This window comes from Filobasidium floriforme, assembly GCF_021052385.1.
Source record: "Filobasidium floriforme strain CBS 6241 chromosome Unknown HD553scaffold_6, whole genome shotgun sequence".
Classification (NCBI taxonomy): Eukaryota; Fungi; Basidiomycota; class Tremellomycetes; order Filobasidiales; family Filobasidiaceae; genus Filobasidium; species Filobasidium floriforme.
The window spans coordinates 871,556-883,872 of record NW_025763627.1 but is presented as its reverse complement, the minus strand read 5'-3'; the positions used below and the strand labels follow the sequence as shown (position 1 = coordinate 883,872).

Genomic DNA, 12,317 nt, shown 5'->3' with positions numbered 1-12,317 from the left:
GCAGGAGAGAGCAAACGGCACTTTAACAAGGCTAATAACGGATTCTTCCAGAATCAAGGCGGGTATAAGGGGGGCGTGATAAAGCGAGTTGAGAACGGGGAGCAGTGGCAAGAGTGAGGGACGACAAGTATGAGGGTCCGGAGGGCTGAGACGGATACAACGAATATCCGATGGGTCCATGAATGTGAAAAGTGATAGAAGGAAAAGAGAATAACGGTGAGGAATAGAAGAAGCAGAGGAAAGGCGAGATATAAGAGAGGACCGCAATTAACGGCAGGGGGATCATGTTGTTGGCGTCGGTGTCATTGAGGGTTTTGATGCAAGTTGGTACTTTTAGACTAGAGATGCCACCTTAGCGGCGACGACGACAATGCCATCAAATGGATGATAATCGAGTCTACTGTCAACTGTTGAAGCTACCAGCATCGCTTAGCGATTTTCGCCGTTAACTCCAAGATAGCGACTCCAGGGACAATTTTTGCGTGACGGCACTCATGCCCTATGGCGAATTCTGGTGGGCTGGGAACGGCTGACGTATCTCTCGGCGTTTTGAAACCTGTGACGATCGTGATTACTAGTCACAAGCCTGCGAGTAATCATGTGGTTGATCTCAATCATCTGCGCGTCCTGGTAATACAACTGATTTCCCACAATCTATAGATTTATAGGTAGATCGAACCCTTTGCTTACGCGCTGACAGCGGTAGCGGTGGCCGATGCCGTGATGGCCTTTTTAGCTGGTCTTGGTCGACCCCAGACGACCTTGCCACGTTTGCCCAGCACCTCGATACCACCCTGGGCGGTTAATGAGTCTGCTACTCGCTCCGCAGTCGCTCGATCCTGGAAGATTACGAAGGCGCAGTCTGTATAAAGGTGACGTCGTCAGTCGTTGCACAAGATTCAGGCCAGAGTGGACCTTCTGACTCACGACTGGCAGCAACGGTTGTGATTGTCTTGATCTGTTTGGCCTGGATGAATGGGCAGGCGCTCATCAGGGATGACCGTACGTCGGGCTCCCCGCAGACCGGTAACGTCAAGAAGATGAGGGTAGTCTGACAAGAGGCGTGCAAGAAAAGCCCGTCCCGTCAGGCTATCTGTCAGGGTTTCAACGCGTTCTATAAAAAGGCAGACTTACGACGCTCTTATCCTCTGGCGGTGTGAGACCCTTGCTCTCGGCATTATCACGCAGGATCTTCTTGGCCACGGGATCGTTCCGTCCGTAATATCTATCTTGCAGGTTTTGCTTTTCCAGACCGTTCTCTGCCGGGATCTCATGTCTATCGGGTCGACCAAGCTCCTCCTCGTCAGCTGGAGTGAGAACAAAGGCGTGTACTGGTAAGCGGGCTTACCGGAAAGGACACTCGTTGCCTCGTTTACAGTCCCCCTTCAAGAAGAAGCTGCAGATATGGGGTCGGTTCCTCTTGTAATGAGGATCTTTCCTCGCCATCTCCTTCAACATCTCCTTGGCCGCAGAAGAAGCGAGCTGCGCATCGTGGGTATCGGCCATCATGCCAGACGACGTGTTGGCCATCTGTTGTTCCATGACCTGGGTATAGAACTCTGCGTATCGGTCGCAGCAACCATGATGCGATCAGCTTGATGCGGTTGCATGTAGCAACGAAAATCGAGGCTCACGCTTGTTGATGTCCGACGTAGGAGCCGTGTTGATTCGCCCCAGAGCGGCATCCCTGACCTGAGTCGGCAGACCGTATTCCCTGTGAAGCGGCGGTACTGGTCAGTCCTCTTTCGGGAAACAGCTTTCCAAGACCATACCACACTCACAAATCAAGCAAGCACGTCTGACAGACGTTCTTGATCTTGGCACAGGTGGTACAGATCTCGGTCTTCTTGAACCTGGCTCCACTACCGGGGTTCCAACGAAAGACGGTGAAGGGTCGTACACAGATCTGAAGGTAGGCCGTCGTCAGCTTGCAATCCGACTAACCAGCCTTCCTTGTCCTCTGCGCACCTTGCATTCCTTTCCGTACTCCTGCTTGCTCTGTGTAAGAGAAAAGATGACGGGGTGATGAGCTGACAAACGATGTTGCCGTCGGTCCGGTCAGGCTTACCATCCGAACATAAGGATTCTCTCCGAGACACGTCTCGCACCTATACGATATAGATAAGCCCTACCGTTAGCATCGGATAGCGGCCATGTGTTGTCACGGCAGCTTACAAGATGGGAAAGTCGGACTGTTCCGTCCCGACTTTCTGTAAAGGGACGTGCAGCGGCGAGGGTCAGCTAGGAGGATCCACGGCGGCAACGTGACTTGCCAAAAGAACCTACGTTGAGATCGCGTTTGGGAGGCATCGTAGATGAGTTTGTGTGACTATTGACGAGGCTATTGCTGTCGACGGATGTGACAATCTGCAATCAGTCGACCCTTGATCACTCGAAGTGACCTTGACGAGACCGAGATTCGACGAGGACGATCAAGGAGTCGAATCTTGCTTACATAATCATGCGGACAACTTCTTCGTCTCTCGGATCCGCGATCACGATACCGGATGCTTTTTCGGGTGGCGTCTGTCATTACCCCGCAATCACGCATCGGCCACGAGGGTGTTCAGGCAAGTTCTACTCATTCCCGCTGTCGCCTTCCTTTGGCCTTCCCCCATCACTGGGTGGATCATCAGCTGATGATCCTGATGATCCCCTACCACGATGACGTTTTGGTGGCGCAGAATCATCGAATGAAGATTGCGGGGTCGCTGCTCTTGTTGCCTTCGCTCGCCCAAACGTCGCCTCGACCGGTGAGTGGGTCTGGATCGTCGTCGCATCGCTCGAGCGACATAGCGAGTCGAACTCGACAGACTACCTTGCCAACTATCATATCGACCTGAACTCCTATCATCATACCATTCCTCACACCAATCCACTCGTTACACAACACCTGAAACACCACACCCGCACACCAACACTCGTTACCCCGCACGCTACACAACAACCCTGCCGATATCTCGAACAAGGTGAGTTTTTCCGGCTCGCCGCGACATCGTCGCGATCTCGACTGACTTTTCCGTCTACGGATTCTTCCCGATGTCATCTCTTAGCATCTCACTACTTCTTGCCACGTACAAGTAATCACATTCTCGTACTTTACTGTTCATCTCATAAGCTCAGGAAAGGTAAGTCCATCTTTCCGGCCGATATGCCACGATCTCGACCGAATCTTCGGCTCACTTTTACTTTCCTTCTCGATCTTTGTCGCAGAGCTTTGCCTGTCTTTTCCATCCGGTCTTTTCCACTCTACAACATATTCTAGCCCTCTAATCTGTGAGTTCGTCAACCTAGTTCTTACGAAACGAGCGAAGAGGGCTGACTGTTGCCGTCGATGCAGCCAACATGAGCTCGTACAAAGTGGCCCAGATCCCTCCCTTCCGACCTACCCCGGCCGTCGAATCACCTCCCATCTCCCCTCGATCGCTCATGTTCCCGCCTATCGTCTGGCCGGCCAAGGACAACGTTCCTCCTGTGCCCTTCTCTGCTCATCTCAAGGCTTCGGTCAAAGTCAAAGAACCCTCGGTTTTCGAGCGCTTGAGCGCCCCTCGTCAGCCGAGGACTTCCACGACCAAGACCCGGGTGCCTCTCGCGGCCAAAGACACGAACACGAGCGCTGGTCCGGTTCGAAAACAGGGCGGCGGTCTTGAGAACAAGCCTGTCGCCCGACTCTCTACTACCCCCCGATCGACAATCAAGGAGACCACCAAGAAGCCCACGAGGGAGACGAGCAAGGGGAAGACCACCGTTCGAGTCGCTGTCCCCGTCGCAGCCAAACCCGTGGCCACTCCTCCCGCCCGGGTCTCGACTACCCCCAAGTCGTCTCCTTGGGCTATGGTCGCCCCTTCAAGCAAAGCAAACGTGGCGAAGGAGACGAGCAAGGGCAAGGCCACCGTTCGAGTCGCGGTCCCTGTCGCTACTAAACCCGTGGCCACTCCTCCCGCTCGGGTCTCGACTACCCCCACGTCGTCTCCTTGGGCTATGGTGGTCCCCGCAGGAACGAAGTTGCCGGTCCTGTCGACCTCGATCCGTCGACCGACTTCGATCCCCAATCCGGTCACCAAAGCGACCTCGGGACCTGCCACCTCGACCGTCCTCCGGAAGTCTGTCCGGTTCGAGGCTTCTTCATCAACGGCGATCCCGCGGCCGATCTCTTCCCCTCGACCGGTGGCTACCCCTCGGCCGTTCGACAAGGCGCCCGTTCCCAGGCCCTCGTTGTTCGACAGCAAATTCGTGCGGGCCAACCCCTTTCCCCACGTATCGACGAGGACCGAGACAAGCCCCATCGCGATCGCCGAGACGCCTGCGACGCTCCGTAAGTTCGAGGCAGAGTGGCGAGAGAGGCGGAGGGTAGGAGGGTCGGGGACGGAGATGGCGAAGGCGGGTCAAGGTGAGTCACGCGCAAGGCCTTCGGCCCCGAAGACGTGCTTGAAGACTGATCTTGTTATCAATCGATCTTTACCAGGCCGATCGTATTGGGCCTTTCCACGTCCAGAGGAGGACGAGGACGAGGACGAGAAGGAAGAGGTGCTCGCTTCGACGCCTGAGGCAGAGGTTGTGCCCAGGTCGAGGCTCGGCGTACCCGGGGCGAGCAAGTTCGCCGTGGCGGCAGGTTCGGTGCGAAGGGAAGCGCGCGCCGCCGTCAGTCAAACGCGAGAGGCGAGCAGGATCGGGGGTGAGTCGTTTCGTGTTTCGCCACCTCGACATCCTTGATCGTTTCGTCGTTGATGTCCCTGTCCATCTCTCTCTTCACAGTCCCTGCTCTGCCTCATTTCCAGTTGCCTCTCCCAGCTCAGGTCTCCTCGATCTCGCTGGAGGGCCTCCTCTCGCCCTCGCTCGCCCGGCCTAGTCCCCGCGCTCGACCCAGCCCCCGCGCCCCTGCCCCCTCTGTCCGTCGATCTCGCCCGGCCTCGTCGTCCACCACGGTGATCCAGGAGCTGGGGAGGGTCATCAAGGGCTTGAGAGAGCAGGTAAAGGCCCAGCAGGAGCAGGTAAAGGCCCAGCAGGCGGCTCTGAAGGCATTGGAGACGAGGTGAGTACTCGTTGTCTCCGTCACGGTTGCTGCGCGCTCGCATCTGAAATTCGACATCTTGTTACGCCATCCTTTAGCGTGCAGGAGCAGTACCAGGCCAATGTACAGCTCCTGGAGAGGGAGGCATCCCGATCAGCGGAGCTCGAGGACCTGATCGAGATCGCTGCGACGCTGCAGGAAGAGAGGGACGCGGCCCGTCTACAGGTAGGCCCACGCTCAGACGGAAGAAAGCAAGCTCAGCGAAATGACTAACAAAGCATTTCGTCTACCTCTGTACAGGCTCAGGCCAAGGAGACGGAGCTTCGAATGACGAGAACGATCGGGAGAGGAGAGTCTCTTGGGGTCCGATTCCCGTGTCTGACGGGGAAGCCCCCAACGATGACGGGGACGAGAACGACGACGACGACAGTTTCTTCTAGGACGACGACTAGACGAAAGGAGTCAAGTGGTAGGACTAGGGCCTCCGGGTTGGGATCAGAGATGAAGCAAATAACCGAGGACAGGTCTTCCAAGTGTCGTGAGCCATGCTCCTTCCTCGGAGTCATCATGATCGCGAGCTCTGAAGCAGGCCTTGCCTATCTGAAATAGCTTTCGTGGTGACGTACGACCTGTCCGACGGCTCTGGATCCAATCACTCTCGAATCTACCGGCTTTCGTCAAGTCAAGCTAGACAACGTATCCCTATCATCTCACGGGGATGCGTGGAAGCGGAGCGACCGAATCGATAAGAGCCATGTCTCGATCATTCGGCCGCAATCGTCTAGAAGATCTCGCTCGAGGGATGAAAGCGAGGGAAGTCACGTCGTGGTTGGGCTTTTGCCCTTGTATCAACATCTTGTCTATAATCGCTACTCTGTAGCTCGGATCGTTTATAATTCTCGGCATTCATGATGTGGATATAAAATATTAAAACCCCTTTATCGGACACCTGCACAAGATCTGATGCACCCATACGCGTATTCCGTCTATGTAGGGGGCCTCGAAGCTGATCGTCGAACCCTTGTCGGAGACTGAGTGGCTAAAAAATTGGGACGATCGCGTCTAGAGCATGACCACGCCGATATTGGATGTTCGCAGAACATCTACACCGTCTGCGGCCCCGTCTATGGGTGCGGATCGCCAGTTGTAAAGGTAATCTGCGAGATGTAGACGGTCAGACCGGCATCAGGGGTGTTTGTATACGGGATGTCAAGACAAGACTTACAGTTCTGAAGTGCCAGAGAGGGACATCGCGACAGGAACAGTCAGTAAACAGTATGTAGCAGCCGGTCGTCGACGATGCGGGACTCACAAGGTATCCGTCTCCGGGACCGAACTGCATAGCGGGAACAAGACCGGTCAAGTATCAGCATCGAATCAAGCGGACTATCTAAACAAGCTGGACTGACCAATTGCTCGTTCAAGAACAGGTTGTTGTCCATCATGGTCAAGGCGTTGAAGACGTCGAAGCCGGCCTGGTGAAGGTCCCGTCAGTTACGGTATTGTGACGCCGTCGGCACCGCATCTCACGCAGACTCACATCCTTGGCGACAATCAAACAATCGTTGACCAGCGAGTTCAACCTCTTGCTCAAGCGCTCCTTCGCCTTTTCCTCTCCGCCCTGACTGCTCGATGATGACAGTGCGGCGTCGGTGGCGTAATAGAACAGGTAAGCCGTCCCGAGATCCTTGTGCTTGGCATGCTTCATGATGAGCGAGGGGAGCGAGTAAAACGACATGAAGTCGGTGATTCGATGTGTCTCGGGGTCCTGCATTGTCGACCGAACGATCAGTTTGGGTCTGGCAGCGATATTCGTGTGGGCTCTTGACACTCGCCTCGACCACATACGCCCAAGCGACCTGACCCTTCCTACCCTGCCCCTTCACGTACTCTCCGGTACCCCGTCCGCTGATGAACCAATGCTCGATCTCTTCCTCGGTATCAAACTTTTGCTCCAGCTCGAACCTGGCCATGTATCTCTTCATGAGGTCCAAGACCTGAGGAATGTCCTCCTTGCACATTTCCCTAAAGTTCGGCGTGGATGTAGACGCCGGGAGCCCGAACCGCCTGACCATGCGTGAGACCGTGTCTCCTCGTCGAACGGGAGTGAAACCGATATCCACCAGTTTGACAGGGTTGAGCGTCCGATGATAGTATCTGCAAGGACGATCGATATGTGTCAATTAGATCATCTGCTATGACTGTTGCATCCTGCCATCTCTGGCGGTCGCCACTCACCTGCACACCCCGATCGGTGTAGGCAAGACCACACCAGCCGTGTACACAGCTTGCCAGACACCTTTCAAGTTGACCCGCCTGGTGACTTCTTTGATGAGCACCGGTGCGAGACGTTTCGACCGTAGCTTCTTGTGGGTGACGAGGAAGTTGATCTCGGCCGTTTTGATCGTGCTATTGAAGAGCAACAAGTGTAAGCACGAATAAGAATACCTGTACAGATACAGGTGATCAGAAAACTCACTGGTCTCGCACCCTCGTGCTCAGGGGGATACCCGAAATGAAAGCAACCAGCTTCTTGTTGCTCGTCTGTCTCACTCCTAGATGCCAATCTGCGACATATTCGGGCGGCGCCAATGCCCTGCAATTCGAGATTTCAATCGTCAGCACGGTCACGTCGCTTGGCAGACCTAGGGTAGCACGCCCAAGAACTGACCAATGAAGGAACTCTTTCGAATAGTGCAACCTGAACGAAGCGTCATCGTCCTCGACATAGTTTTCCGACAACAACGTCTGGACTTCTTTACACTAAGATACCGTAACGCAGAGAATCGCCTCAGCTATTTGCGCCCTCTTGCTTCCTTCCTGGAGAAGTCGGCTTACCTCCTCGTCGATGGTGATGTCCGGGGTACACCACTCGTACCCTTTAGGCAGGGGCAAAGGCTCTTTCCTGACATCCGCAACGTCCTTGACGCTATCGATAGGGCCATCCGGTTCTTGGTTGGCCGATGCGGGGGGTACGGTACCCCGGGACGCTCGGTGCAGGTTCTCGGACAGCGTCTGAGGTACGGGTTGGGTCTTCCAGAACTGTGGCGATCAAATTGTCCGGAACGGAATCAGGTCTCAATAGGTGACTCGTGTCCGTTCAGCTAAGGCGGTGTGGTACAGACCTTGTGCTCCCCGATGTCTTTCGTGTTCGACTTGTTGCCAAGAGCCTCCTTTCCCTCCAACACCTTGAGCAGATCCATCGCTTTCAAAGCCCTTCTGATCTCCTCTGTTGATAGCGGAAATCAAGTCGACATCAGATATGAGACCTACCCTTTGAGTCACATTGAAAGGATATGGTATGCCGTAGCAAGAGCAGAGGACAAAGGCGGAAGAAACGCTTACCATCGTCCACCTGCGCCGACTGAGTCGCAGGGTTCTGTTGCATCTCCCTCTTTACGGCGTCAACTAGCTCGTCGGGGACATTTCCTCCCGGGTTGATCATGCCTCTATGAGAAGAACGGGACAAGTCAATCAGCGTGACTGCGTCATGTCAAAGTTCGACAGGTAACTCATCGATAGGCTAGAACAGACAGCGAAAAGGAGGAGGTGAACCTACTTGAGCTTGTCGACAGCCTTTGACTTGCTCTTCTTCTTGTTCTTCTTCTTCTTTTTGCTCTTGCTGGACCCGGCTGCTGGTGCATCAGCCGCAGCTACCTTTCCCTCTTCCTCGTCATCATCGTCCTCCTCATCAACGTCCTCTTCGTCCGACCTGATATCCTCGATCTGTATTCCACCTGCGCCACCGGCAGCGTCTTCAGGAGGTTCCTCGCCATCTCCATCGGCGATCATGTCGAGCAACGAGTTGAGATGTTGAGGATTGCTGATCTTGGGTTGTTCGCGAGGTGGACGAGGTGCCGAGGAGGAAGAGCCGGAAGCTTGAGCCGAAGCCGAAGCTTCGGACTCTGGGAATTGGTCCTCGACGGGGAGAGGCATATTGTCGTTCGTTCGATCTATGGCAGGTATGCAACAGCGATGGTACTGGATACTGGTGTCTTGCGTCTTGCCTGTCTACGAAACAAGAGGAAATGACACCATACGATGAACAAGAGAGTGCTTGGTCGTTAATGGCAGGACGGGTTGCTCGCTTACGTAATATCTATCAGCCTGACATGTATCTGTCCTGGAGTTGGGATCGAGAAGCAGCGATGACCGAGTCAACCTCCGATCGCCGAATACAAAGGAAGTAGCTAGAGTAGGCATGTCGAGGTATACTGAACCTCTATTCTGTACTTATATTGTTGGAATACCCAGCTACTTGCTACTAGATTTATCGATATACCTTGTTGTCTGTTCCGGGAAACTTCTACCAAATCCCCTCGAATCATGTCTCCCGAACCCATCTGCGTATTGCAAGTCTCCGTTTCCATTGCTCTGAGCTTTTGCACCATACACTTTACTGATATTACTTTTCCTCTTGCCATATCTCCCGTTTCTGATCCGTAATCAACAATCATAGCTGTGCTTCATCGCCAGGAACTAGCCCTGTTTACGAAGCAGCCGCGAGGAGCGTAGGAGAGGCCATCGCCAAATCGGGAAGAAAGCTCGTCTACGGCGGTGGTGTTAGGGGGATGATGGGTAAGTCCGCTCGGACCTCTCTTGCTTCGAATCCAATTTCAAGCCAGTCAGTATCATCCGAATATCAATCGCTGACATCCTCGCCTTCGCTTGTGTCTCAGGCTTCGTCTCGGACGCCGCTCTTCAAGCCGGCGGTCTCGTCCACGGCATCATCCCTCAAGCCCTGACCGGTCGAGCGGCCGAACGAGCCGTCAGAAAGTTACGTTCTCCAACCGAAGCAGAAGCCACTCCCGAGTCAGGCGGCGGAAAGGAAGCAGAGGTAGAGGGTAGCAAGGAGGGTACAGGTGAAGAGGTTGGGACGGATGCGAGGGTGTCAGACAGGTTTACGAGCGAAGTCGTGAATACCATGCACGAGGCGAGTCTCCCTTACATTCTCCATTCCGGTCGCCATGAAGCTGATCCTTATAGTCGTCCTGAATATCTTCGCCTTCACCTTCTCTACCTTTACCCTGCCCTTCTCCTCCTCCTCTATTCTATCATCTGCTTGATTGGGTCTCAAATAGCGTAAACAACGGATGGCCGACTTGAGTCAAGGTGGCTTCATCGTGCTTCCAGGCGGGTTCGGGACGTTCGAGGAGGTTATGGAGATGACGACCTGGTCTCAACTCCGGATCCACCGGTTACCCGTCGTGGTCCTCAACGGTGAGCCTCCTATCTGCCGTCTTTGACCGTGTCAATCGTCTGGGCGATCGTTTACCTCTCGTCTCGCTGCACCACAGTCAACGGCTTCTACACCCCGCTGAAACAACAGATCGAACTCGCCGTGCAAGAAGGGTTCATCGCACCCGCCAACATGTCGCTGATCGAGTTTGTAGACTTGGAAGCCAGAGACGATCCCATGCTCGATTGGGGTAAGAGGGGGATGGAGGCTGTCGAGAGGTGGTCAGTCGATGTGAGTCGCACGATCAGAACAGATGGAGTTACAAACGAGATTGCTCAATGACTGACGGGTTTCGAGTGACGGTCCGATAGGACTCGGCGGGGTATCAGTTGAGCTGGAGTAGTGAAGAGGGAAAGCCGCTCGGTCGAAAGGCTTGAGCGAGATGAAATGACGTTGTAGATAGCCAGGATCGGTCATTGCACGAAAAGGAAAGTTGTCATTGCCGAGTTTCAGCATGCCGCCGCAACGGGCGAGCAAAGTCATGAGCATGAGCATTTATGTTTCGATCCGGCACGTAGATAACAAAGACATCTATCCGAGGAAGAGACGGAATGGGTAACCTGTCGAGACCAAGCACACCCTGAATCAGCCCTGCTACGCTACACACCGACGGGAACACCCCGGCGAGCCATTGCGACGTACCTCCGTTCTTGTATTTGAAGACCTTGACCAAGTAGCTGAACACAAAGATCATTACGCCGATCCAGATGTAGACGGCGAATCTTTGTCGGTAAGAACCGAGCATCTTGGGTGCGAGCGAGGCCAACGCTACGGCCGAGAACGCCAATAGGCCGTCTAGAAGGGCGGGGCGAACCGGAAGGAAACGATTAGCCATTTATATCGAATCGATGGGATTCGCAGGACATGCCTACTTACAGATACCCCCGACCACCTGAGTCTCGATGACGTTCTGCTGACTGAAGCCTTGTGCAAAGACCGACCCGTCCCGGTTCTGATACGGCGCCCCCCTGATCCTGTTCCACATGTGTCCGCTGGTAAAGATCAAGATGGCCACAAGACAAGCTCCTTGCCAGATGGCCTTGGACTGGATGAAGGGCACGATGTAGGGCGAAGCGAAGTAGAGACCGATGATCCCGCCGATGATGGTCGTAGGGATGACGATGTACGGGATGGGGTTGAAGGGGGTGAAGATGGGGAAGGGGTGAGGAGCCAGGTTGGACTGCCAGTTGTGTAGCTTTTCGAGGCCGAACCCGCTACGGAACACGTATCAAGGTCCGGGTTAGCTTGGAGTGTAATTGTAACGGGCGCTTCAGAGGGGAATTTGAGGTCCACTGACTTGCGGCTAAAGTCGTAGGTGATGAAGTCCTGCTTGCTATCTGATTTACGTGGACCGGCTTTCGGAGCAAAGTACTGCAAGTTGGGAGCGCTCTGTAAACCGAGCTGCAGAACGCACAATATCGAAAGGGTGTCAGCGATTTTGTGGTAATGGTTCTGCGTCGTGCAGAACACCTCACAAGCCTACCTTGGCGAAGACGGCTTGGCCATCTGAGAAATCAAGCTGACCGAAGAAGTGATCCTTGCGCTCCTCCCGGGACGCCTTTTTCCACGAGTTGCCCACAGTCTTGTAAACCGGGTCGAATACGCTATCGAAGAAAGGGAAAGGGAAGTGCGCGATCAGATATCGCTCGCTACGTTTTTAGTCAGGCTCGAACGCACTGGCATGGCTGACACTTGAACTGTTCAGGCAAAGCCGTCAAGACGACGGTCACACTGTAATTTCTCGGCGATCCTGGAGAGCTCGAGACGAGTCGTTCATAGCTGGCCGAATCGAGCTTGATGATCCCGTTCGGAGCGGCGTTGGCTTCGGCGAGAAAGTCGTCCTGCGTGCTCGCTTGTGCGGAGGCCGCTAGCAATAGCGAGGCCAGGCCTGCAAGAGAGGACAAGGAGAACTTCATGATGCTTGTAGGCAGGCTCAAGATGCTCTGATGATAGAGGGCCAGATGATACGATGTAGCTAAAAGCTGATAGTTGATAGCTGAACGCAAGTCCCTGTTCGCTACTCGGGTGCTGGATGAGGTGTCGGCGAGGGGGGCGACGCGGATGTAG

At 54.5% G+C, this 12,317-nt stretch overlaps 4 protein-coding genes across 4 annotated transcripts; 1 reads left to right on the top strand and 3 right to left on the bottom strand.

Moving 5' to 3' along the window:
* Nucleotides 1-287: 287 nt before the first annotated feature.
* On the bottom strand, nt 288-2,364 carry HD553DRAFT_308277 (putative cell wall organization and biogenesis-related protein). The gene is made up of 11 exons (XM_046179521.1): nt 2,287-2,364; nt 2,176-2,210; nt 2,069-2,108; nt 1,969-1,998; nt 1,782-1,906; nt 1,635-1,714; nt 1,349-1,559; nt 1,135-1,276; nt 928-1,051; nt 652-862; nt 288-586 (listed from the first exon to the last, which is right to left on the bottom strand). The coding sequence occupies exons 1-10, from the start codon at nt 2,308-2,310 to the stop codon at nt 687-689; spliced, it is 987 nt and encodes a 328-aa protein (XP_046038222.1). The 5' UTR covers nt 2,311-2,364; the 3' UTR covers nt 288-586; nt 652-686.
* A 3,709-nt stretch (nt 2,365-6,073) lies between these two features.
* Nucleotides 6,074-8,734, bottom strand: HD553DRAFT_259282 (Glycylpeptide N-tetradecanoyltransferase; the record flags this gene model as incomplete). The annotated part of the gene is made up of 12 exons (XM_046177391.1): nt 6,074-6,168; nt 6,320-6,347; nt 6,421-6,486; nt 6,552-6,779; nt 6,841-7,168; nt 7,250-7,420; nt 7,491-7,607; nt 7,683-7,774; nt 7,850-8,053; nt 8,137-8,240; nt 8,357-8,460; nt 8,571-8,734. Coding segments are annotated over 12 exons (1,701 nt in total), but the record flags the coding sequence as incomplete, so codon positions are not given.
* Nucleotides 8,735-9,228: 494 nt separating this feature from the next.
* HD553DRAFT_308270 (uncharacterized protein) lies at nt 9,229-10,723 on the top strand. Its single transcript, XM_046179520.1, has 6 exons — nt 9,229-9,363; nt 9,471-9,589; nt 9,691-9,944; nt 10,093-10,231; nt 10,309-10,481; nt 10,562-10,723. Exons 1-6 carry the CDS (start codon nt 9,338-9,340, stop codon nt 10,625-10,627), a joined length of 777 nt encoding a protein of 258 aa, XP_046038220.1. The 5' UTR covers nt 9,229-9,337; the 3' UTR covers nt 10,628-10,723.
* Nucleotides 10,724-12,218, bottom strand: HD553DRAFT_308268 (putative dolichyl-diphosphooligosaccharide-protein glycotransferase). Its single transcript, XM_046179519.1, has 6 exons — nt 11,928-12,218; nt 11,734-11,854; nt 11,548-11,651; nt 11,127-11,464; nt 10,893-11,045; nt 10,724-10,810 (listed from the first exon to the last, which is right to left on the bottom strand). The coding sequence occupies exons 1-6, from the start codon at nt 12,164-12,166 to the stop codon at nt 10,782-10,784; spliced, it is 984 nt and encodes a 327-aa protein (XP_046038219.1). The 5' UTR covers nt 12,167-12,218; the 3' UTR covers nt 10,724-10,781.
* Between the last annotated feature and the right edge of the window lie 99 nt (nt 12,219-12,317).